The 26,695-nt window shown below is 41.2% G+C and overlaps 2 protein-coding genes across 7 annotated transcripts in view; one reads left to right on the top strand and one right to left on the bottom strand.

Moving 5' to 3' along the window:
- Positions 1-9,678, bottom strand: part of LOC135548655 (homeobox protein cut-like 1) — a 250,386-nt gene extending 240,708 nt beyond the window's left edge. For all 5 annotated transcript variants that reach the window (XM_064978472.1, XM_064978476.1, XM_064978475.1 and 2 more), the window contains exon 1: positions 9,568-9,678. In XM_064978472.1, the coding sequence (XP_064834544.1) occupies positions 9,568-9,630 (63 nt within the window). In that variant the 5' untranslated portion in view covers positions 9,631-9,678. The remainder of the gene's footprint in view (positions 1-9,567) is intronic.
- Positions 9,679-14,026: 4,348 nt separating this feature from the next.
- LOC135548654 (myosin regulatory light chain 2, ventricular/cardiac muscle isoform-like) lies at positions 14,027-22,722 on the top strand. Of its 2 annotated transcripts, none has more exons than XM_064978470.1 (6): positions 14,027-14,222; positions 18,279-18,444; positions 20,253-20,357; positions 20,578-20,656; positions 21,075-21,123; positions 21,811-22,722. In XM_064978470.1, exons 1-6 carry the CDS (start codon positions 14,181-14,183, stop codon positions 21,913-21,915), a joined length of 546 nt encoding a protein of 181 aa, XP_064834542.1. In that variant the 5' UTR covers positions 14,027-14,180; the 3' UTR covers positions 21,916-22,722. The 2 variants fall into 2 exon arrangements, with proteins under 2 accessions (XP_064834542.1, XP_064834543.1); XM_064978471.1 differs by lacking the exon at positions 14,027-14,222 and adding an exon at positions 17,031-17,084.
- The last annotated feature ends 3,973 nt before the right edge of the window (positions 22,723-26,695 follow it).

The raw sequence follows: 26,695 nt of genomic DNA, 5'->3' as shown, positions 1-26,695 counted from the left end.
CTGACTAGTCTTCTTCCACAAAAGAGAGATAAAAAGATACTGAACATAAGTTACGCCGAGTACGTCTTACAGCATTTAACTGTGCAGGGAGACAAGGAGTTCCAGCTGTGAGCATTCAGCACTGCTCACACAGACTGATCGGGACAGAACCTTGTTGCCTCTGAAAGAATTTGGTCAAAAGAAATACTGCAGGTCCCAAATGCTATGTGGAAACGTATAAATATAAAGTATTCCTTTGCAATTATGAACTCCCAGGGCAAAAAAAAGGAAAGTCAAAGACGCTTGGGCTAAATTTGGATGGGGACATGCAAATGTCTCTTGTTTTGTGCCTTGTTTACAAGCTTGTTGGGGTTTGAAGTGGTGTGGATCTGACAGGGGAATCGACAGGGGATGGGAGTATGTGGTGGGGGGGGTTGAGGGGTAGCAGAGCACTGAGGCACAGTTCTCCTTTAATTTCTACATTAAGGAGTTTTCTAAATTTAGTCCTGAGTGCAGGCTCCTGCTTTTTCACTGACATGTGGCAGAGCTAGTCAGGAATTTGCCTGTTTCAGCATGGATGATTCATACTCAGGTGCCTGTGTATCTAAAATCCTGCTGTACAAACATGTGACCTAAGGGACCAGAGAGCATACAGCTCTCACTTTGACTTAGATTAAACAACTTCATAGAAACGTGAACATAATATTTAAGAATGGATCTTTCTTGTGTGGCTTCAAGGCATCTTTAAATCAAGACCTAGGTCAATACTCTAGTCTATGTTGAAGAGCACAGAGAAAATAATCCTTCCATCAAATTATTGGCAGTGGTGCATATCTCAAGACGCACCCATGTAATTGGCAATTCAGTGGCAACAGAGGGTTAAAAATAACACAGGGGAGCCAAAGCCAGCCTGTGTCTGCCACATCGTAAATATCAAACTGATATGTTTACAGCCAACGGCAGGCCAGCACAAGTTTAGGGCGCAGGGGAGCTCAAATCTCCATGGCGCAGTCATGAGCGACATTGCTTCCTTCACTAATCTCCATATGTTGACGTGTAAAATGCAGGACCACACACAGGCCCGAATACCTCAAAACACAGCATCTCACCTACAGTTGGACACCTTCCAACCACATGGAATCAACACAGGTGGTATGCTGAGGGGCCGCCCAACGCCTTTGAAATGGCTGAGAACCTATATGGGAACGGACGTCTATGTGGAGAGGTGGAAAATGAGCTCAGAGGCTGGTCTAAGGGCAAGAGAACTGTACCAAACAAGCTTCTTCTCTCAAGTAAACCAAACTTCTCTGTACGGTAACAAACACATAGCTAGCTACTGCAAACCAGACACTCCAACAATGCTCTCACTATAATTGAATGTAGGCCCAATATACATAATAAAGCTCATTCACATAAAGATGTTACAGTCTGCCTTAAAGGTGTTAATAGTTTAAAACCTGAATTAATTCTGGGAAAATAATAACCTGAAAATGTTTACATTTTCCACATCAGAAATTTAAATTAAAAGCAATGTTCAGTGGAAAAACTGTAAAACATTAAACATGCTATAATTACAGATTTTACGACACACGCCTCAGATGGATCATTTCAATAAAACACTATATCAAAAACAGATTTGCGAAATTCGGCAGATAAAAGCCACGGAAAATAATAATATAGATTAGATAAACACCCTTTGTTCATTCATGGGGAGGATTGTAAACAAAGTGGCTAATGAAGAACAAACTGACAGACAATCGGACACGGAGAGGAGAGCAGGCTTTCTGAGGAGGCCCTGTCTGAGGGCTCACATGAGAAATGGGATTGGCACATTTTGGCCCACAAAGAATGTAAACAGCCAAATCAAACTTAATCAGGAGAGCAAGGGCCTGAATAGGAAACTGTGGGCGTCCTTTCAACTTCAAAAGGCAGCCCTGTAATGGTGCCATTTCAAAGTTTCACACTGAGCTGCCTACTGTAAGCAGCGTAGGAGCATGTCCCAAAAAATGCCTGACAAGAAAACCCTTTTATTCCAAGCTTCAAAGGGCTCCCGTGGGCTGTCTGTCTGAGATGAGCGGGGAAATATTGAAAGTCACCACACCTGAGAGACGGGCTTGTAGGGGTTGTGTGTGTGTTAATTTCCTTCAAATTCTTTAGCCCCCAACTCTGATCTTTGCACATGCACTATTTGTAGTGTGCATAAACTGTAGTCTCCCTGTTCATTAGTTGAATGACCTTAGACAAATATCCAGGACATGAGGATATAATGATACTGAAGTGGGAGTAGCATTTGTCGATGGATTGGTTCCACTTTAACTGAGTTTTAGCATTGAGCCCCCAAAAAACTATGCAGTTTGAAGCTGCGAGGGGGAGTCTCTTGCAATTCTCAGCCCTAATATGTAGGTCAGTCAGGGGTTCCCAAACTTTTTTGACCCACGACCCCTTTTTGATAAAAAAAAAAAAGTTGCCCTGGCATGTCAAAAGAGTTATGTAATCAACGGCCAATGTTTACTTTTTTTATTTTTTAATGACAGTCTATTACAAATCAGTCTGACAGTACTTTTGACAGTATTTCAATCTGAAGGATGATTTAAAGTGACAAATGCATCAAAGGCATTGGGAAGTTCAGAAGATCAGTCAAATACGCATGATATTATGTGTAGAAAAGAACATTGATGTTCTTTCCCCCCCATTCTGATTTAGTGTCTCGTCTCCACTCTGTTATAACTGGTCATGTGTGGCCTGATGGCATTCAAAGGGAAACAGAAGACACATACATGTTCCTGAGTCTTATCTTTCAGTGATGGTGTCATAATATTTTGTAGTTTATACTGTTCAAAAGTAGGAAGAAAACAGAAACCGCTCTGTTTATCACCACCGCATCTAGCGGCTACCGGAGGTTACTGACCCAGGTTCTATAAACCAAGCAGTGTTTTTTATTTTATTTTTTACTTTTTCCTCACGACCCCATTTTCAAATCAGCCGACCCCACATGGGGTTGCGATCCCTAGTTTGGAAAACGCTGATTGATGTTGGTGGTCTTTCAGACAGGATTGCATGAACGTACCCGTACAGCTTGTGAAGAAACATTCATCTTGATCCTTGTAACTCATTCAATGCCTGTAACACTGACAAGCTGTAGACATAAGCTTACATTCCAGTTGGAAATAAACTGCTTTAGAATGTCTGGTGGTATCACCATTGGGTCTACTACAACATCTTGGATTTACATTATCTGATGCGCTTCCCAGGTGATCACTGAGTGGAAAGCAGCAGTTGCCTTGTTTGGGATAGTGGCTCAGAGACAGAAATCCTATTTCTGCCGAGCCATTTAAGGTTTGTCTTGAAGCTTAATGTCTTTCCCATTTGGAATGCACCAATTTGAGAAGGCCATAAAAACAGAAACAATATACTGGTTTATTACTTGTAACATGTACATGTGGTATCACTAGCAACTCCTTATTCTGAGAGTCCAATTAAAAGAGGCTGTGGCCGCTGGTGATGAAAAGGCCATACCGCAGTGCCTGACAAGCCTGAGCATACCCTGTCAGAAAGACTCACCGGTGGCAATACTGCAGCAAATTAAATAAGTTGTCATCAATAATAGAGGTGAAATCTTGAGTCCACCCTGCTGTCGGGTCTGGATCCTCCAGTCAGGCCATCGACTCGCTCCTCTCTGCTGAGCAGCTGTCTTGACTAATATCATTGGATGGGTCTTAACATGATTATTGCTGGCCTCTTAACATAACCCTACATGACGCATACTTTATGCGAGAACTATGTATGGCTGTCAAGAGTCAATGCACACTCATTAAATGGATACCATTGGTAGACATGTGTCGTTAACATGTCTTATGTTTTGGGAAGCGCAGCAGTTGAGTGGCGCAGCGGTCTAAGACACTGCATCTCAGTGCAAGAGGCATCACTAGAGTCCCTGGTTCGAATCCAGACTGTATCACATCCGTCCGTGATTGGGAGTCCCATAGGGAGTCCCATAGAGCTCAGTGTGTCAAATCGGAGGGCCTGTTGTCCGGACCTCTGGCAGTCTCTATGGGGGGGCACAGGGTTCAATTCTCAGGCCGACTCTCTTCTCTGTATACATCAATGACATCGCTCTTGCTGCTGGTGATTCTCAGATCCACCTCTAAGCAGACGATGCCATTCTGTATACTTCTGGCCCTTCTTTGGACACTGTTAACAACCCTCCAGATGAGCTTCAATGCCATACAACTCTCCTTCCGTGGCCTCCAACTGCTCTTAAATGCAAATAAAACTAAATGCATGCTATTCAACCGATCATTGCCCGCACCAGCCCGCCCATCCAGCATCACTACTCAGGACGGCTCTGACTTAGAATACGTGGATAACTACAACTACCTAGGTGTCTGACTAGACTGTAAACTCTCCTTCCAGACTCACATTAAGCATCTCCAATCAAAAATTAAATCTAGAATCGGCTTCCTATTTCACAACAAAGCTTCCTTCACTCATGCTGCCAAACATACCCTCGTAAAACTGACCATCCTACAGATCCTCGACTTCGGCGATATCATCTATAAAATAGCCTCCAACACTCTACTCAACAAATTGTATGCAGTCTATCACAGTGCCATCCGTTTTGCCACCAAAGCCCCATACACTACTCACCACTGCGACCTATACACTCTCGTTGGCTGGCCCTCGCTTCTTACTCGTCGCCAAACCCACTGGCTACAGGTTATCTACAAGACTCTGCTAGGTAAAGCCCCGCCCTATCTCAGCTCGCTGGTCACCATAGCAGCACCCACTTGTAGCACGCGCTCCAGCAGGTATATCTCACTGGTCACCCCAAAAGCCAATTCCTCCTTTGGTCGCCTTTCCTTCCAGTTCTCTGCTGCCACTGACTGGAACGAACTGCAAAAATCACTGAAGCTGGAGATTCCCATCTCCCTCACTAGCTTTAAGAACCAGCTGTCAGAGCAGCTCACAGATCACTGCACCTGTTCATAGCCCATGTGTATACAGCCCATCTATCTACCTCATCCCCATACTGTATTTATTAATTTTGCTCCTTTTGCACCACAGTATTTCTACTTGCACATCCATCTTTTGCACATCTACCATTCCAGCTGCACAATTGGCCAAGCCCGGGTTTGGCCGGGGTAGACCGTCATTGTAAATAAGAATTTGTTCTTTACTGACCTGCCTAGATAAATAAAGGTTAAATAAAAGATGAAGAAGCATTTTGTTGTTGATAATGATTGATAATAGTAGTTAAGGTTTCTGACTAGATTAATGGTTCACTCTTTCTAAACATAAAAAATACCCCACAAAATATTCAGTATGAGATTTTAACAAAATTAACCTAATAATGCAAGATATATCTAACTGAATGTATTACTTCAAATATAAAATAGACAAATTATAACTGTACTTGAGAATACATTTACATTTCAGAATCGTATTTAACTGGTTTTGATGTTCCAATTAATAAGAGATAATCAATGAAGGGCCATGCGATCTGGAAAATAATGAATGACGAGCTAGCAGAGTGGAACTACTATTCCACAAAGTTGCATTATTTTCCAGAGAACGAATAGAGCCCCGAGGTAACTATCCCGTTTAGACCATGGGTATAATATAGCACATTTACCCCTAGATGTGTTCATTTGCAGGTAGAAATGTGTTCAACATCCACTGAAGTGGATTGCAAGTTTGCTAGATAGCGACAGTAGTTGCTATAACCAAACAAACAGACTTGCTAGTTCAGCTAACCAAACTACCTTGCTATTAAGAAAATCTAATTCAACAATGCCAATAATGTTTTCAATTAGACTTTTGCTTTCAAATGCAGCTCAAACATATAACATGTAATAATGAACTATATATTTTTTTTTAAATAACTAGGCAAGTCAGTTAAGAACAAATTCCTATTTACAATGACGGCCTACCAGAAGGCAAAAGACCCCCTGCGGGGACGGGGGCTGGGATTAAATTATATACATTTTTAAATAAATAACATAAATATAGGATAAAACACACATCACGACTAGAGACAAAACAACACTATAGCCATTGAATTCTACTGTGCAAATATACCGTTCATTATAAGGAAATAATGCACGCTCTAGAATACCCTTCAAGCCAATCAGAAACAAATATTCAACAATGCCATTGGTATAATTAAACAATAAGGCCACAGGTGTCTCAAGTTGAGGGAACGTGTAATTGGTATGCTGACTGCAGGAATGTCCACGGCTGTTCCCAGAGAATGCAATGTTAATTTCTCTACTATAAGCCGCCTGCAAAGTAATTTTAGAGAATTTGGCAGTACGTTCAACCAGCCTCACAACCGCAGACCACATGTATGGCGTTGTGTGGGCGAGTGGTTTGCTGTTGTGAACAGAGTGCCCCGTGGTGGTGGGGTTATGGTATGGGCAGGCATAAGCTACGGACAATGAACACAATTGCATTTTATCGATTGCAATTTGAAAGCACAAAAATACTGTGATGAGATCCTGAGGCCCATTTTTTCATAAGGTATCTTCGATCAACAAATGCATAACTGTATTATGTGAAATCTATAGATTAGGGCTTAATGAATGTATTTCCTCATGAAATGTATCTCAGTAAAATCAATGAAATTGTTGCATGCAGCATTAATATTTTTGTTCAATTTAAAGCAAATGGAATTTGTAATAGGCCTACCTTATTTAAGCAATAAGGCCTGGGGGGGGGGGTGGTATATTAAAAATACATGCTTTGTTATACGGTCTGATATACCACAGCTGTCAGCCAATCAGCATTCAGGGCTCAAAACACCCCGTTTATAAATGCAATTAGAAGCTGGGCTGTTCAAGCCCCGAGTGCTGATTGATAATAGCTGTGGTATATCAGACCATATACCATAGGTAAAATAAAACATTTATTTTTACTGCTCTAATTACATTGGTAACCAGTTTATAATAGCAATAAGGCACTTCGGGGGTTTGGGGTATATTGCCAATACACCACGGCTAAGGGCTGTATCCAGGCACTCCACACTGCATAAGAACAGCGCTGAGCCATGGTATATTGGCCATATACTGACCACCCCCACCGGCCGTATTGCTTAAATAAGGTAGACCTATTACAAATTCCATTTGATTTACACTGACCAAAAACCAGGGTCTGTAGTGGCGCAGTGCCTTAAACTGCTACGCCACTTGGGAGCCTTATTGTCCCCTGCACAAGGTGCACCTGTGTAATGAACATGCTGTTTAATCAGCTTCTTGATATGCCACACCTGTCAGGTGGATGGATTATCGTGGCAAAGGAGAAATGCTCACTCATGTTGTTTATATTTTTTGTTCAGTGTAGATAACTGTGGCCATAAAGTCATATGAACTTAATGACCATTTCAAAATGAAATGTAATCAATGTTGACTTTATTGCTAGACAGAATGTGAAGCAGAACGCTTTAACTATTTAAATAAAGACACAATAAGAGCCTATGTGCAACTCTCAATTATCGGGGTTGGCTACAGTGGGTACAATATGAGGCATTATATTCGTGGCGCCAAAAGCACACCTCGCGTGAGAATCATAAATCAGTCATAAAACCGTAAGGCTATTTTCCTTCTACAAAAAAAATTATTTCAGATCGAGAGCCGAGGTTACATTCCTCCAGAAAATCCCCGAACCAGTTGGACGCAAAATAGAGTGAACAAATTCAGATAGGGAAAGAACAGTAGGAGTCTGCCGTCAAATACACCGTCAAATACACCCACATTGTCTTTTCAAAAATACAATGATTTCAAGAGGCAATGGTACATGTCGCACGGGGCAAAATAGCTGAGAAAACACATCCCTGTGATTGAGATCAACCTGTTCCCTGGCCGCAGAAGACCATGGCATACACTCCGTAGCATGGAAAACAATGGTCGAAAATAAACGGCATACGGATGAATAACAATATATTTTCGGCACCTTTTAAATAGACTTCATTCTAATCTTGGGATGGAAATATTGTCCATTGAAAAAGGGCACGCATTGTCTCATTTCCCCTCCTGACATGATGTGCAAAAACCCGTGAGACTCAGTGACGTGTACATTTCAAACATTCCTTTGATAGTAGCCTAGGCCACCTGAATCGATATTACACCCCCCTTTAATTTGAGAATCATTAGCCTACATTTGTAGGCTGGAAAATACATGCAAAAACGACACATCCACGAAATCGGAGTTGAATAGGCTTTTAGTAGGCAACTAGGTTCATTGAAATTTACCAATCAGAATAAAAGCCAAAGAGAAAAAGTAAACAAATATTGATTTTAAAGGATTACCTAGACTATATAGGCTACATAAATACGTATGTTGCGATTGGTAGTAGTTTGTTTAAATGTAACAAATGGCCTTCACAATGACTGTAACCCTCATGAAAGCGAATCACATTCATTGGGACTATTCAATAACACCTTCATTCTATAGGCCTATCGATTAACCAATCACGTTTGCCTAATATGCAAAAATTACACTCCCAAGTTGCTGCTGTCGATGAGTCAACAGTCAATTCAAATTTCAGTCTTAGATAACTTTAACCTGTTGAAATCAAAATAAGCGATTTATCAAATTTGTGTAGGCCTATACGTGCTCAATTTAACTGCAGTATATGCCCATACAGAACTATAAATTATAAAGCAGATAGACATTTTATGGAAGCAAAAGTGGCTCGAGCACTCATAATGCATTTAAAATCTATTGAGCGCACAATTCAAACGAAATAAAACATACAACTTGGTTATTTAGTTAATGGTAAACTATTACAGATTGAAATAACGCAAACTTGAACTTGGATATTCTCACCCATGTCTACAGCCCATGGCTACGCATAAAGAGTACAAATCACACTTTCGCTGGCCTGTATATCAAAACACATGTTTTTTTTCTACAGATTAGCACAACCACGACACAAACTAGACATCAAACTGTTTTTGTTATTAAAATAGCTACCGAGTTGCCTAGATGCAGGCAAAACACTTCCCTAAAAAAAAAAGAGCACGATGCTTCGCGATAAGCTTTTCTCGAAAATAATAACTACAAACAGCTATTATGAAATGTATGCTGTCACAACATTTTGTATATTTCTTATTCAAACGCAATATTTCCCAGTGTAAAACAGATAACATAAGTCACCTAACTCTTCTGCACCCATCTCGTTTCAGCACCACAGCGCCACCCACGAGAGCTCGAGACAACCAATGCACTTATTTTCTTTAACCAAATTATTCAAACAAAACGCATCAAGAACATCAAATACATCCTCTCAAATGTATTAAGTTTCCAGTTTTGAACTAGAATAGTCTTCCATGAGAGTGGAATCGCCTTTGCTCACGGAATTGCCATAGTGACCGCTTCCCCGCGGCCATGATGTCTGATCGATGGGAATTGAACAAAGAGGATCAATTTCCGATCAACGAGAGAGCCGCTTTAATCAATGGGAGAAGAGAGCTCCAAAAGCGGCCACAAACACCGGCAAAGAGGGGCTCAAGAGCGAAGCCACAACTCGACAACGGTTTGCCACGCATAAGGCTTCAAGAAAGCAGAGAAACTTTAAGGAAAAAGGCTGACCTGCAGCTGCTGTAAATCAAAGCGCTTCCAATATTGAAACATCGATCCCGCATTGGCCGCCATCTTGAGACATATTGAGACGGAGTGAGAGGCTGATACAGAGAGAGCGAGGGGCTGGAGTTCAGTAGAAAGGAGGGGGAGCGCGCGCAAAACACGGAGCGGAGCAATTGAACAGGGACATCGCTTATTGAACATGGGCGTGGAATGGAGTTATTGAACATGAACCTGTGATATTGAATAGGGCCACAGAATAGAATTATTGAACGGGAGTTGGCAATTTCTTTAACAGCTAAAACATGGGATGGACTTTCCATGTAGATCGTGAACAATGCTGAAATATTTGTTGTCGAGTGTGTGTTTTGGACTGATTTTAGTCGCTTTTCGACATGTGATTGCCAATATTGCTATTTCATATAGGCTTCTATCCATTAGATTAGGCTATGCATGAGAAATGTAGTATAGCATACTCTTGTTTTACATGTAGCCTATTATTTCTGCTCTTCTTTCTGTAGCCTAATTTCTGTGTGCTACTTGTTTATCATTGCTCAAATGCGTTTATTAATTGTTGGATTAAGATTATCATTCTATAATATTTCGTTTTACACTAATCACGTTAATAGTTTTGGTGTTGTAAACCGTTAGTTCTATTTCATGTAAATATTATCTTATTTATTGAAGTGTTTTTAAGAATAACACTGTGAAAGGTGGTAAGAACTATTTTATTGTAAATTATTTTTTATTATAAATTCTTTACATGGACATTATTTAGTAAATGTAGTGACTAAGATGTATAGTTTGCATTGTGAAAACATTTTAATTATTTGACTGCATGGCTGAATGTTTTATCAATACTTCAGCGGTCTCAGCAATGTGTGCTTGAATTTGAACTTGAATTTGGGAGAACAGCGCCCCTGTAGATCTGAAATGGGAATACAAGCAATCTGCTGAAATCTATAGTTTTCATGTTGTGCTGTATATACTATTCTACTTTCGATTGGAAACTTTCCATATTTGTTCTTTAAAATTCATTCACAACACCTTTTATCAGTCTTGTAGGTAGAAAAATAGCCTTACGTCTACTAAAATATTTTATCACAACTTTGATGTTTTTGTTTATTACAGAACAAAGAAACACATGTCAAGTAACTCATGCAAAACTTTAACACATTTAAGAACTTGAATATTGCTGGATTTCAGATAGAAATATTTTAAAATCACCAATAAAAATAATGTAATCACAGTGATTATTAAAGCAAGTATTGTTTACTGCTAAACAGTATACTATTGACAAAATGATTTATTTGCCTTGGCCTGAATGTAGTGTTATATTTTCATATATAGTGTTTCCCTTTTATTCACACACTGTTCCACATCGTTATGCTGATAAAGGTTATTTACATAAAATACATAATATAAACTTGCATTTGTATTTTGCACTTTTGCTAAACCCAGTGTATAATAGCTAAACAGTGTATAATGATACATTTAGCTGTTATAAAAGCTACCATTTTTCCAGACTATTTGCATGTAATTTTACAAGAATGTTTGCTTCAATGATAAGCTGGGAAATTTCCATTCTGTTTAATTTGCAGGAAATAATATAGCCTGTCTAAGTTACCATAGAATCAGAGGCTTTTTTGTCCAGCCACAATTACTCCTGTTGAAAATCCCTGGCTCTTAAAGTTATTTGGCATATAAGTGGCAGAATAACTTGTTGAAAAGTAGGGGCTATTGGGTAACGAGAAACACCAGACACATTTAACATGAACACAATCCCATGGCACTGCATGCAAGCCAACTAGAAGAGAGGGAAATGCACACTTGTTCAACCCCGTCATTTTATGCATGTAATCATACATGTATTTAAGATCCCCCATAAGACATAGCGTACCATCGGAATGCAGACCAAACCAGTCTGTTCTCCTAAACATATGAAATGTATAATCCCACTCGCTCAGACAGACATTATGTTATCTAATGAATCGGTCTAAGAAGCGAAGAGTACATGAATGCCTTTAGGTGAAACATCTGTGGATTCTATTAAACTACAAAATTGCCTGCCAACTTATGCAGCCGATGAACTAATGTACTCAAACAAGTTATCTTTGACTACTTCATTTCAAATTCCATACATTCGGGAAGACTACCAAATACATCACAACCTAAGCCAACCATACGATAGAGTCAATTTAGTCATAGTGAGTCAAAACCTCCTAAAATCCCTCATAAAACTCCCGTCAGCTCATTCATGGCTGCACTTTCCGTTCATGAGTGACTTTTTCCCCCTTCACCCATATACATTTCCTGTCAGTTAATGCTTGGGCTGGGTGGGGTGCACAGTGATTAGAAATCAAACCTGAAAGACAGGCCAGCTTTCATGGGTATCGTTAGTGAAAGAAAGAGAGAGACACCTTGTCAGTATTATCTCACCATGTCTTTTGTCATGCACTTTCCCCCACTAGAACCCACCCAGGCCCAGGGAGTGGTCGAGAACAATCTCAATTAACTGAGTAGAGTAGAGGAACATACAAAGAGGCAAACAAACAATCATCCGTACAGTACAGACAGATTGGTTGACAGATGAGACACACACACAAACACACAAACACAATGACATAATCATAATCATGGAGAATATATAGCTATACATATATATATTGCTCTTTTAGACTAATTATTACAAAGAAATGCTCACCTCGTAATGAGACTAATGGCTCTGTTCAATCCATTTCTGAATGGAGTAAAGATGAGTCTCAATTAAGCTAGACTTGTGCAGAAATGTTGAACAAATGTATACTGTCTCAAATGTATCTCCAGAAGGAGGCTTTAAAGAGGATAAATTACAGTAATAAAAGACAATCCTGGGGGAAAGAAAACATTCTGAAAGAAGTTCAGATTTAAATGCATGTATCACTTTTTCTCTCCACACACATATAACATTTATTTAAATAAAAGTACTATGTTGGCCTTATTCTCTCTCTCTCTCTCTCTCTCTCTCTCTCTCTCTCTCTCTCTCTCTCTCTCTCGCGCTCTTTCTCCATCTCTTCCTCTCTCCGTCTTTCTCTATTTCCCTTTCTCTACATCCCCTCCTCCCCCTCTCTCGATCTCTTTCTCTATCCTTCCTGTCTCTCTTCCCCTCTTTCTCGCTCATTTCCTCTGTCTCTCACTCTCTCTAAATGTTGAGTGAGTCTGGTAGATCCACAGTGCCATCAGTCCTGGCCTCACCAAGGCAGTCCATTTAAAGGTAATCATGCGTGTGAGTGCGTCAGTATCGCAGGGACCAGCTAGCTCCTCTTTTTCTCTCTTTTAGCTCCGGGTGCTATCTTTGACTGAACAAGGAGGCCCATTGGTGTGACGATTGTGTTTGCGCAGGGGAAGATGGGAACTGAACAGACATGGATGGGCAAACTTGATGGAGGAGCGTTCCCCAACGTCTCCTGTCACAAAAAAAAAAAAGAGAGAGAGAGAGAGAGAGAGAGAGAGATAGAGAGGTGGGGGGCTTTCTGATGATTAATTATGTTTGGGATTCCCCAATTAAAATGGAAAATGACTGTTAATCAACCTGCCAATGCAGTGTGCTGCGGTGAAGAATGGTATCAACGTTGGCTTAACATGTAGAGGAGGATGTACAGCAGTGAATATCACTCAAAGGGGTATTAATAGTAGCATGCACACATCATATTTCTTCAAATTGAATTCCTATTCAAAACGACAGTACATTATGTATTGAAACTGTAGACATAAAAATATAGAAATTGTGCCATGGGCTAATTCAAACAAAGCATTGCTGTGACAATGGAACACAACAATAGCTGTGACATGCTGAATGAACACAGGCCATGAGGGAACTAAGAAGGAGATGTTTTCCTGTCCCCATCTCCCCTGGCTGGGCTCCCTCATATGACTGTCAGACAGTCACACACACACACAAACATTCATACAAGTGTGCAGGGTAAGGGAGGAAGACAGAGGGGGGAGAGGGGGAACAGAGGAAGCAGTGTAACCCAGGAACAGTGAGAGGAAAGAGGGAGAGAGGTGCCGTGTGGAAGTATAACTCAGAAGGGAAAGGAAGAGAGGGAGCAGAAGTATAGCTCACACATGAGGAGAGAGGGAGAGAGAGAAAGGGGAAAGAAGAGAGCGGAAATCATACAGGGGAAGAGAGGAAAGTGCAGCAGAGGGAGTTGTAGCAGACAGTAGTCCAGGCGTGCAGTGCAGTGAAGTGCGGTGCTGAGGAGGGCATTGGGAGTTGAGGAGGGCCCCAGAAGACTCCTGCGGCTTTATGCTCCTCCCCTCTCCTCAGCGAGGGGCTCAGGGAGTGCTCATCCCAGCGCCTTCCTCCCCACTGGCAATTTGTTTTCCTAATCCACCAGAGCCTGGTGCTACCACTACCCCCGCACCCCCCCCCCCCCCACTCTCTCCCTCTATCAGGCAGGGCCCCCTTGGGAGCCCAATTAGGGCCGTCTCCCCCACACGCAGATCTACCCAGGACTTCTCCTCCTCGTCTTTTTTTAATCAAATAAGACTCCTCTGGAGGCTAGTCCTCGTTTTAAGGAGACGGCATTCTGGATTAAATTTTAATTAAGGAAATGCTAGCCTTTTAGAAGACATCGGAAATGAATGGAATTGGGAGGGCGAGGGGAAAGCCACCCAACGAGGTTTGTGTGCTTCTCTGTGGGAGTGTTTGTGTGTAGATGGAATCTGAATAATATTATAGTGCCATTATTGGTACAAGTACAGGTTCATCATTGGAATAAATTGATAGTTTATTAATGTCATATCATTTTTCATTACTATAAATCAGACAGAAATTATTATTTATTTCTGTGGGGTAAATAGCTGTAATTTTTTTTACAAGATAATCAGGTACTTACTGCATAAATATGTAAACAAGGTGAATGGATTAACATCTAAAATGGAGGTTCATCCACTCTACCTGGTTATGTCGAGTTTCACTCTAAATTCAGATGGTATCAAGCGTGACCAGTGCCTTTCTCTGGGAATACGCTGCCATCTACTGGCAATCATGTGAAAATACAATTTAGCTGAGGTAAATATGACTAAACCACTTACAGTATACATAGTCATAAACGTATTTTTACCCTCCAAAAAAGCTTTCTTAATGTACAGCACTGTACTTTCGCCTTATCTTGCATTATCTCTGCAGAATCTAGGAGTTCTCCTTTTCATTCACCTTTTGTAATTTTTCAAGCTTGCCCTCCTTGGCAGAGGTTATGCCATATTGCTTACTCTTATCAAATCCTCTCAGATCTCCACAAGTGTTAAGGGCGCAATTAAGTATATGGTGTCTGTCTGTACAGTACGAGCTTGTTGTCAATTTCATAGTTACCTACTGCAGTTTAATCACCGGGGGGCGCCAAAAACCTGACTGATAGAGTAGCCTATAATAAATCCAGCTGGCCAAGGCCCTTTGACAACAGAGTGAGCTGCAGGTGGTTCAGATGGATCCTTGACCTTTACCCCTGTCAGGGGATTAGCCAACACACTCAAAACATTTACTGGGAAAGGTTTAATAATAGGGCCTACACTCAAAGGTGAGCATACTCTCACAAGACTAAATATTAATTTGAGAGACACTTGAAAAAGTAAGGGGAGAATTATTGAAGTGATTGACATGCCTGGTAGTGTGGTCCAGTTGGCCACACAGATTATGTGAATACAGTGATTGACAGGGCTGGGTGGTAATGGGGGAGGGCCTTGAGGGTGCAAGAATAATGAAGTGATTCAAAGTGCTGGTGTAACGAGTTTCTTCTAACTCCTCCTCTGACGAAGAGGTGGAACAAGGATCGGACCAAAATGCAGCGTGGTTAGTTAGATACATCTTTAATGAAGATGAAACATACAAAAACAACAAACGTGGAAAACCGAAACAGCCCTGACTGGTGCAACAAACACAGAGACAGGAACAATCACCCACAAACACAGTGAAACCCAGGCTACCTAAATATGGTTCCCAATCAGAGACAATGACTAACACCTGCCTCTGATTGAGAACCATATCAGGCCAGACATAGAAATAGACAAACAAGAGATCCAATATAGAATGCCCACTCAGATCACACCCTGACCAACCAAAACATAGAAACATACAAATAAACTATGGTCAGGGTGTGACAGCTGGCCAGTTGTATGGGTCCGTCACATGCCAGGAAGGAGCCCAAGCCACTTGTGTTATTGGAGGAATGCAGTGCCCATGGCATTGTTGCCCCCGGAGACCTTGACTCCTCTCCTCTACCTCTGCCTGGAGCACCACCCAACATGGACACAACCCCCCAGTAGCCCTCTGGGTGAAAATATCTTCACCCTGTTGGTTCAATCAATGGCGTGCCAGGGACCACAGCAAATAGGACATTCTCCACAGTCTCCCCAAGCCCATTCTCTGAGGCCCATTATACCAGAACATTTTATTTTACTGTACACGCACGCACCCCCCCCCCCCCCCGCACCCCCCCACACACACACACACAACCTATCACTCAGCTAAAACAGGCCCCTCTCCAAGGTTGTTTAGCTGTGGAGATGAGTTACTGCCGTCTGACAGAACAATGGTCACCTGTTTTCCACACAAACATAAAGTGCCGACAGCTCAACAGTGGTCCATATCTGTACAACTGAGGTAAATAGGAGCTATTTTCTTGCTTGACTGTTCAATTTGAAGGTCTTATGTTTCTATCAAGAATCTGGTGTTTGGCTTATACAACACTGGACATCTATAAGCTGCCAATAATGATATACTTTGGTCCCAAAATACTGTTTCATATACAAATATTGAGCAGTGAGCACAACTGAATTGGTTGAAAATAGTGAGATATGTTGAGAGTGCAGCTGACATCAATGTGTCAATGTTATTTCCTGTATTCATCTCTGTAGTGATTGCTAAATGAATTGTTCACCTCCCTAAAGAAATATCTTAGGGGTTGATTATAACGTTTCAATGCGAGACAATACAATGGTTAAGTGATCAACAAAGCCCGGTGACCTCAGTGACCTTAGTCATTCCATGGTGTCCAAACAATCCTATTAATGAAAAGACACACAAGAGCTGTTCAAAGCGTGTCCTTCCACCGCAAACTAGACAAGGGTATCAATTCATTACCGTGGTAATCTGGCGGGCTGAGACGCGGTGTCGCACCTGGCCTAACTACAGGATCTGTGAAGTCTGAGGCATTGACACATACTCACAACGACCCACACCGTCCCCTCCTCGGGGATAGGGGCCGGATTTGACTGTCTGACCGTGGCCCCTGCTCCTAAAATAAGGTGTCACATAAACAGTTCAGAGCCACAGCACCCCTGCATGGGTCAATTATAATGGGGGGCTGGGGGCGGTGGGTGTTAGTCCTCTATATGGCTGGCAAGCCTTGGGTGACGTTCCCCCATTGTCTAAACATAGAGCAGGTGGGCAGAGGAGCCAAGTGTGTCGCTATATAAGTGACCAGGGTCATTTTTTAGTGTCCTCTCAAGCGTAAGTGAACAACTGAGAAGCTCCTGACATAATGGTAAGAATGACACCTCCCTCACTCTCTGCTCTCGACTTGTCTTCGTCTTCACCTTGGGGTTAACTAAGTGTCTCACTTTCATGGTGTATAGGATGCTTAGAGTTCTTGGAGAAGCTAAGCTTACTTCAGAAGCAGACAGGTGTTGATGTTTTTAAATGCATTTATTAAGATTCTATTTAGTGAGGTAATCAAGGATCGTTCGAACACTTGTATATTTGATAACAGCTGTGCGGCATGGTAAATTAACGGAGTACATTTCTTGCCAATCGAAATTAAAATCACAAACTGTAGTGATGGGGGAGCTTGATTGCATACCAAACATGTTTGAATGATAAGAAGAAAGAATATCTTGGAAGGTTAGTAATAACTGTGATTATTAGATCTTATAAAAGTCAGACCTAATAATAACATGCCCTAACCATCTCCACAGTGTATCCAATCAATGTAAAGAGCAGGAACGCCATTCAAATAGTCAATCATTTTTCGGGGTGCCTGACTCTAATGATTGCAACACTTGACCTCTACTACAGTGTTGTAAACATTTGTGAACTGTGGCTCTTCAATATCGAAAGCTTGCATGCTCTAAAAGTTATACGTTTAATTAGAGATATTAATAGCCATGTAGTTTTGTGACCGCATGCTGTGCTCTGTAGTTCAATGTTATAGATGTTCATAGTTTTGGTTATGCATTTGAAATGAGCAAAACGCAGTAAATGTAATTCATGTCATTAGTCTTACTTATTATTCATTATTATAACTTATGGAATATAATTAAGCAATTATGCCCAAGGGGGTGTGGTATATGGCCAATATACCACAGCTAAGGGCTGTTCTTAAGCACGATGTGCCTGGACACAACCTTTAGTCGTGGTATATTGTCCATATACCACAAACCCCCGAGGTGCCTGATTGCTGTTATAAACTGGTTACCAATGTGATTAGAGCAGTAAAAATAATCAATGTTTTGTCACATCTGTGCTATGCGGTCTGATATACCACGACTGTCAGCCAATCAGCATTCAGGGCTCGAACCGCCCAGTTTATAACAGTCATTATATTATTACTGTTGTATATCATGATACTGTCAAATAATTCAAAATCAAAGTCAATGTATGCAAACTTTATTGAAATGTATGTACGCTGTTGTTATTCATCATAACCTGAAAGTAATAGCCATTTCCCTGTGTATCTCAGGCACCCAAAAAGGCAAAGAAGAAAGCAGCAGAGGCCAGCTCCAATGTGTTCTCCATGTTTGAGCAAGCCCAGATCCAGGAGTTCAAGGAGGCTTTCACCATCATGGACCAGAACAGAGACGGTTTCATTGACAAGAATGACCTGAGGGACACATTCTGTGCACTGGGTGAGCTAAGGCTAATGCTTACTCCTCTGGAGAACGGCCATTTGCAGTATAAAATTGGTGGTGAAGTTATCTTCCTTGGAGAAGAAGTTACCCCTCCCTCTGTCCTCCAGATATCTCCGATGAGTGTAATGATTGCTTCCACAAAACACAAGAATGACTGATCCAAACAACAATCTCTGACCATAACACCTGTGCTGCTCAGAGTCATGTATTTAGAGAGTTGGGCCATTAAGGTTTCTACAATATGATGCACTTACAGTACCAGTCAAATATTTGGACACAAGCCAAAAAGTGCTCAGCATATGTGGGAACTCCTTCAAGACTGTTGGAAAATTATTCCAGGTGAAGCCGGTTGAGAGAATGCCAAGAGTGTGCAAAGCTGTCATCAAGGCAAAGGGTGGCTACTTTGAAGAATCTCAAATATAAAATATATTTTGATTTGTTTAACACTTTTTTGGTTACTACATGATTCCATATGTGTTATTTCATAGTTTCGATGTCTTCACTATTATTCTACAATGTAGAAAAACCCTGATTAGGTGTGTCCAAACTTTTGACTGGTACTGTACATGACCCAACATTCTATGGCAGCCATGTTAGCGCCTCATTAACATTACATGGGGAATATAATGTCTATAATGAGCATTATGAACCATTTACATGACACTTAAAATGATATCGCAGCCATGTTAGCACCTAATTAACATCACATAAACGTTCAGAGAGTGCCACTTTCTCCCCCATAGCCGTTGCTAAGTAATAATTGACACTTCTGCAATGTGCTGTTTATTTCTGATAGTTTGCAAAACCTATGAAGATGTCCAGTTATACCATATATGCCATTTGTTGACATCACAAGTCCACAACACAGTACAGACTTGGATACACAGGATTCTGAAAGCTAATCAATAAATAGACTGTTCAATTTGCTGCTCTGTTTAGATCATTTACATAGGGCATTTTTCCATAGGGAATCGTCAGAGGAGCTCTTGTCCTATTGTTACATCACCAACATTTCGAGAATAAAGGTGTTAACATGGAAGCCATTCTAAAACCTGGCCAAACTCTCTATATACATTGCCTTGCGAAAGTATTCCTTCCATTTCAATATTAGCGCTTGCACAGTGCTCCTTGGGATGTTTAAAGCTTGGGAAATCTTTTTGTATCCAAATTCGGCTTTAAACTTCTTCACAACAGTATCTCGGACCTGCCTGGTGTGTTCCTTGTTCTTCATGATGCTCCCTGCGCTTTTAACGGACCTCTGAGACTATCACAGTGCAGGTGCATTTATACGGAGACTTTATTACACACAGGTGGATTGTATTTATCATCATTAGTCATTTAGGTCAACATTGGATCATTCAGAGATCCTCACTGAACTTCTGGAGAGAGTTTGCTGCACTGAAAGTAAAGGGGCTGAATAATTTTGCACGCCCAATTTTTCAGTTTTTGATTTGTTAAAAAAGTTTGAAATATCCAATAAATGTCGTTCCACTTCATGATTGTGTCCCACTTGTTGTTGATTCTTCACAAAAAAATACAGTTTTATATCTTTATGTTTGAAGCCTGAAATGTGGCAAAAGGTCGCAAAGTTCAAGGGGGCCGAATACTTTCGCAAGGCACTGTATATGACTCTGATGCTATGTAACTGAATGTTCAGAATTAGAACAATATTCAACATTCTAAAAGTTGGCCCAACTCTATAAATAATACATGACTCTGGTGCTGCTGTACTTTCCCACCTGGTCATGTGAGTGGTCCCACTGACCTCTGACCTCTATCTCTTCCTGTCCTGTGTGTCTCTGCAGGCCGTCTGAACGTGGGTAATGATGAGCTGGACGAGATGCTAAAGATGGCCCCTGGACCCATCAACTTCACCATCTTCCTCTCCATGTTTGGCGAGAAGTTGAAAGGTCAAGCCACACCACTGTATGGCCACAAAGGCTTGCACATGTCATATATGGTTCATCACATGTAAACTGAAATATTATGACTAGCTATTGCTTATAACAATCACATATTCAGACCGACATGAGGCAAATTACTATTTTCCTCAGTGTTATATTCATATTTTTTCACTGTGCACTGTTTAGACAGACCAGCTGTATGTCTGAAAAAAGAGTTCTCTCTTAGGTACTGACCCCGAGGAGACCATTATTAATGCCTTCAAGATCTTCGACCCCGAGGGACAGGGAGTCCTCAAGGGAGAGGAGTAAGGACTTTATTCATTCTAATACTGTCAAAGCGACAACAGTACCTGTCGCTCTATCCCCTAATGTGTACGCGGTACAGTTAGTCATGATCAAATTCCTAAAATGCTCTAATTAGTCGTTTTAGGAATTATTCAAGAAGTCAATAACTACTAGAGTAATAGGTAACGCATTAGAATTGCTTTTAAAAAATTACTCAATTCTAATCTATTGAACCTCTCTTTTATGGTTGCTGATAATTACCCATCAATAATAGTTTCAGTTGTTTTACAGCTTCTTGTAGAAAAATGTGACCTTTTCTTGTGTGTTTTAGGAAATAATTAAAGAAAAAAGTGTAACTTCTTGGAGCCAACTCTGAGAAAAGAACTCACTGTCACGGTTGATGTACTGTACCTAACAAGTCCTCATTTTCCTTTCCAGTATCAAATATTACATCATGTCTCAGGCGGACAAGTTCACCGAAGCTGAGGTAATGTCCTTCTCCCAAGTTTCTGAGGCTCAGTGGGATTTGTGTTTGGAATCAGTCAACTTTCACTGGTTGACTTATACCTCGTTTCCTGTCAGAGACCCATCCATCACACAAGTCCATTTCAGAGACGATATCTCTAACCCACTTATCGCTGACCCTGAGCCCCGTCAGGGCCCAGTAAAGCTATGGAACAAGCGTTTCCTTCAGACCATCTGGTCCTCACAAAAGTGATCCTGTATTCCATCACAAAGACAGTGAATCTGATCAGAGCCCCCATCCAGAGCACTGCCCCCTTCTAACTATATACAGGAGGCCTATCTACTTCCAGTGAGCTAACGCAGTACTACTGTGAGACCCTATAAGTCAATGGCATTCCTTTCTTAAAAGCATATTGATGTACTCACAGAAATAACTTGCATTCATTTTGAATGAGTGTGTATCATGGCTCATTTTCATAGCATAAAGCACAACCATGAGTGGATGTTTTGGTCTCATCTCGGCTTAGAAGGCCACATTGGGACTTGAGATGTATGTGTTCACTTTTATTTCAACTATCGATACACACCAAGTTCAGCTTGGAGTGCTAAAAGGCTAGGTTAATGTATTATTAGCATAAGGTGAAAACAGTTACCAATCAGTTTTTCAACCCATGACATTGCATGACCTTTGTGTGCTTCACCCTTCCAGGTTGAAGACATGTTCACAAACTTCCCCCTGGACGTCGCCGGGAATCTGGACTACAAGAACCTGTGCTACGTGATTACCCACGGAGAGGACAAGGAGGCGGAGTAAATGAGCCAATCACGAGCTCTCAATCACCCAACCACTCACCTTGGACCGCCCACTACACATCATCGCACTGTACACACGACCCGTTTCCTTTTCCACATCTCAATTTCCCCACATTAAAAAACAAATAAAAATGACTTTAGTGTGTGTGAAGGAAGCATTGTGTCATTTGAACTTCAAGATGACTGTGTTGAAAGTGAAGAGTTGACTGGGATCAGAGGTAATGCTTAACAATGTATTGTATGTGAGATGGGAATAGCATTACACATGTTTCAGACACCCTCAAGTCGCTGGGCTTCACAGAGGTTAAGTGCAAGAAGAAGAGCACTAATAGGGATCCACACAGGAGTTTGGTGACTGATAAGTCTATGTTCAGATTCAGCCTCTCTGTCCCAGTTGTTTATTGTGTTACAATACATTACAGTATTTACAGGAAATGTCTTGGAATTTGAGACTCAGATAGGAAGAGCAGCGAGCCAGAATACATTGCATTGTGCATGTAAAAATATCACAAGTTCTGCCGAAGATCAACAAAAGACAGGTGTCACACCCTGATCTGTGTCACCTGTCCTCATTATTGTCTCCACCTCCTCCAGGTGTTGGTTGTTTTCCCCAGTGTATTTATCCCTGTGTTTCCAGACTGTCAATGCCAGTTCGTCTAGTATGTTTCCAAGTCGACCAGCGTGGCCTGCCTTGACCACGAGCCTGTCTACAACTCTGTACCTCCTGGACTCTGATCTGGTGTTGACCTTTTTGCCTGTCCACGATCATTCTCTTGCCCACCCCTTTGGATTAATAAACATTGTAAGACTCCAACCATCTGCCTCCTGTTTTTGCATTTGGGTCTTGCCTTGTGCCTTGATAACAGGACGTTTTAACATTCACATCTACTTAAACATAGGGCTCATTTATGTGTGCAAAATAGGCTACATTTAGAATTCCATATTTACACTTTTCAATACATTGATTGCAATCTGAACAGTAGAGCCATATCAATGGTGCAGCAAAAAAAAATCACAATGAGTCAAAATTATAGTAAACATCTTTTAAAAATACTGTCACCCCCCCCCCCCCCTGAATGTAATGAGTCACGATATGGTCAGAGGAACATGCTCTAGAGGGAAGGACAAAACAGTTGAGCTGCAATAATAAACTGGGTACACGCTCTGCAAAGGAGTTGGCAAGGACCCCACACTTAATATAGCAATGACCATATGAGAGCAGCCAACAGTCTTAACAGGGGTTCATTCTATTAAACCTATTTATACATTTGGTTAAATAGGTTTAATAGGTTTTCAACAGGTGCAGAAAAACCATTATGTAATGTAAAAATGTGAGCTTGTAATAACTCCAGACTGAAAGAAAGAGAGAAAAGATGGTGATAAAAGTAAGAGCAATAGGTCACACTTTATTTTACAGTTGTCTATTCAACTGTTTCACCTGCTTCATCCGCCTACTTGTTGACACAGGACTGCACTCTTAGAAGAACCCCATAGGAAAAACCTTTTTAGGTCCAGACAGAACCCGTTTTGTTTCAGGTAGAACCTTCTGTGGAAAGGGTTCTTCATGGAACCCAAAAGGGTTCTTCAAAGGGTTGTAATATGGGGACAGCCAAAGCACCATTTTAAGTTCTAGATAGCGACAAGGATATGCAACAGAGTGGCAGATACAAGATCACCTACTGCTTCGGATAAAGAATTACCATAAACATAAAACCTAAAGAAAAACATTTTTTTCCACTGTTTGTGTGCAAATCAAATTGCAACCATTAAAAACAAAAATCAAATCTTCACAAACCGTGTAAAAAAAAAGATTAAGTACATATATTATTCAAAAGCAGTCATATATATTGAACCCCACTGGCTAAACTATCTCCATGAAACTCCTTCGGTTTCCATCCTTTAACAGGAGCAGTGACGACCATTCAGGGCAGGTGGGGCTGTTACAGCCCCACCTGTTTAGAAAAAAAAGATATACAGTACCAGTCAAACATTTGGACATATCTACTCATTCAAGGGTTTTTCTTTATTTTTACTATTTTCAACAATGTAGAATAATAGGGAAGCCATCAAAATTATGAAATAACACATGGAATCATGTAGTAACCAAAAAAGTGTTAGACAGATTCATCAAAGTAGCCAACCTTTGCCTTGAAGACAGCTTTGCACACTCTTGGCATTCTCTCAACCAGCTTTACCTGGAATACTTTTCCAACAGCCTTGAAGGAGTTCCTACATATGCTAAGCACTTGCTGGCTGCTTTACCCTTCACTCTGTGGTCCAACTCATCCCAAACCATCTCAATTGGGTTTAAGTCGGGTGATTGCGGAGATCAGGTCATCTGATACAACACTCCATCACTCTCCTTCTTGGTCAAATAGCCCTTACACAGCCTGGAGGTGTGTTGAGTCATTGTCGTGTTGAAAAACAAATGATAGTCCCACTAAGCGCAAACCTGATGGGATGGCGTATTGCTGCAGAATGCTGTGGTAGCCATGCTGGTTAAGTGTGCCTTGAATTCTAAATAAATCACAGACAGTGTCACAAGCAAAGCACCCCCACACTCTCATACCTGCTCCTCCATGCGTCATGGTGGGAACGACACATGCGGAGATCATCCATTCACTTACTCTTCATCTCACAAAGACACAGCGGTTGCAATCAAAAATCTCAAATTTGGACTCAGACCAAAGGACAGATTTCTACCGGTCTAAGTCCATTTGTAGCCAGGTGGTAAAACTGCATTGCTGTACTCATTTATATCCACAAGATGGCACTGTCCATTTAAGAGATCCTAAATAAGGTGTGCAAGCAGTAATGGGATTGCGCGTGCAGTGTGTAAGAGTGAGAGCAAGCAATTACACTAGAGAGCTATTGAAATCCAATGTGGATCCAATGTTACTTTGGGTAAATAATACTTTTTAAGTATTATTAATTAAGTCATTATCAGATTTACATTATATTTTGTGTAAAGCTTCAAGGTGTTGTATTGTTTCATTTTTGAATTGTTAACTTATCTGTTGATATGACATTTCTCTCAGTGCAGTATGGGTGAGATGAGGATCTACTGTTGTATCTACATGATCCTCCATGTGGGGTTAGGGTATCATGTGGACAGTGTGTTTGTAAGTATTCATATTGTTTTATGACAAAATGTATTTTTGCTTTTCATGCACAATGTCATTTTACGTATGGATATCTTGTACCCAGACATTTGAAATGTTTTAAAGTCCATTCTAACTGAACATTGTGGTCTCGGTATTTTCTTGTGTCTCTGTAGAAAGCAGAGCCACTACTGTTTATGCATTTCACTTTGTACTTATTGTACTCAGATTGTTTTATGCACTTTACTAACAGATTTATTTCACTAGATTGTGATTTAGACTGTAACTAACTTTACTTTATGGTGACTTAATCTTGTGGTGATTTCCCTTATACATGATCCTTTTTTAAATGTTAAATGCTTTGACAGAATAAACAACCCCAATTAGTTTGTGTCCTGTGCTGGGTTTACTTTTGCCAGGCTACACATTTTGGTACCAGGAGTGGGGTTCTGATAGCTTTGTTAGGGTAGTGAAGTGCATAATTATGGTAGTGGAGAAGAGTGGTACGTACGGGGCCAGAGAAATCTGACGAGGGACCAGGGGATCTGACAACAGCCAGTGAGGCCTGCCTGGAGTTGCTGTCTGTAACCAGACTGCCGGGATGCAGAGAACGCCGCGAATCCATTGTAGATTATCACGGATCGCAGACGACCATCTGCCATCATCTCCATCCATCCAGAAACTTCCAGAGACTGTTTCTACTCTACAGTATATCCACGAACTGAGTTTGTGTACAAACATTTCACAATGTCAAAGCCAGCAGCTGATGGGGAAGCAGCCCCTGGTGGTGAGGGGAACCATGTAGTTGACTTACAGTCACAGATTGCAGAGTTAAAAAGGAAACATGACGAAGCAATGGCAACTATTGCCGCTCTGGTGAATGGATCCACAAAGGCATATGTACCTAGAGAGCGTCAGACCAAGCCTTTTCGTGGTGATGTCTCTCAGGATGGTTGGTTACTTAATGAGTTCATTGAGGAGGTTGAACGTGTCATTCGAGCCAGAGATCTGAGTACTGATGAAAAGGTAGATTGCATACGGTCTCTGTTGAGGGGGTCAGCCTTAGAGGAAGTGTGGTTATGCATGGGTGCGAGGTCAAAGCAGCCCAGTAACCTGTTCTCGTATCTAAGGTGGGCTTATACAGAAAAGTGCATCTCAGCTGTTGCACACCTTCTATGGCTGCCATCGGAGAGGGAGAGCACTTTGGTGATTACTCACATGCACTCTCACAGATACTCAGTTCAGTACTGAAACAAGAACAAGATGCCATTCCCGAGGATAAAGTTGATAAAACTGTCTGAAACCAGTTCATTGAGGGCGTCATAGATCCTGCTCTCAAGAGAGAGCTGCGGAAGTTAGTCAGGAAGAGGCCTCAGTCTACGCTGTTGGATGTACGTGAGGAACCCATCACCTGGTCGCTGGAGTACCAGCCCAGTAACACTAAGGTTGTCAAGAGTAGGAAAGTAGTGTGTGACAAGACTCTGAACAAGGATAAGACTGGTAATAACACAGGTGGGATTCCTAGAGCCAAACCGAAGTTTACAGACGATGGTCAGCCAATTTGCACATTGTTAAGCAGTGCACAAAGAAGAGCATGTCAGTAAATGAGTACACTACCACACAAGCTGCTAGTGTGCAGGAAAAAAAGGTTCTCGGTTGCCAAGAGTCAATTCGGAGAAA

This window comes from Oncorhynchus masou, chromosome 11 (genome assembly GCF_036934945.1).
Source record: "Oncorhynchus masou masou isolate Uvic2021 chromosome 11, UVic_Omas_1.1, whole genome shotgun sequence".
NCBI lineage: Eukaryota > Metazoa > Chordata > Actinopteri > Salmoniformes > Salmonidae > Oncorhynchus > Oncorhynchus masou.
Note: the sequence above shows the minus strand (reverse complement) of the source record. Positions and strands in the feature narration are given on the sequence as shown.

Bases quoted from the DNA above. Each gene is read 5' to 3' on its own strand.
- LOC135548654 (XM_064978470.1), top strand. From the start codon at position 14,181: ATGAATGGAATTGGGAGGGCGAGGGGAAAGCCACCCAACGAG. The intron at 14,223-18,278 runs GTTTGTGTGCTT...TGTGTATCTCAG, and splicing joins GGGGAAAGCCACCCAACGAG to GCACCCAAAAAGGCAAAGAA. The intron at 20,657-21,074 runs GTAAGGACTTTA...TTTCCTTTCCAG, and splicing joins GGAGTCCTCAAGGGAGAGGA to TATCAAATATTACATCATGT.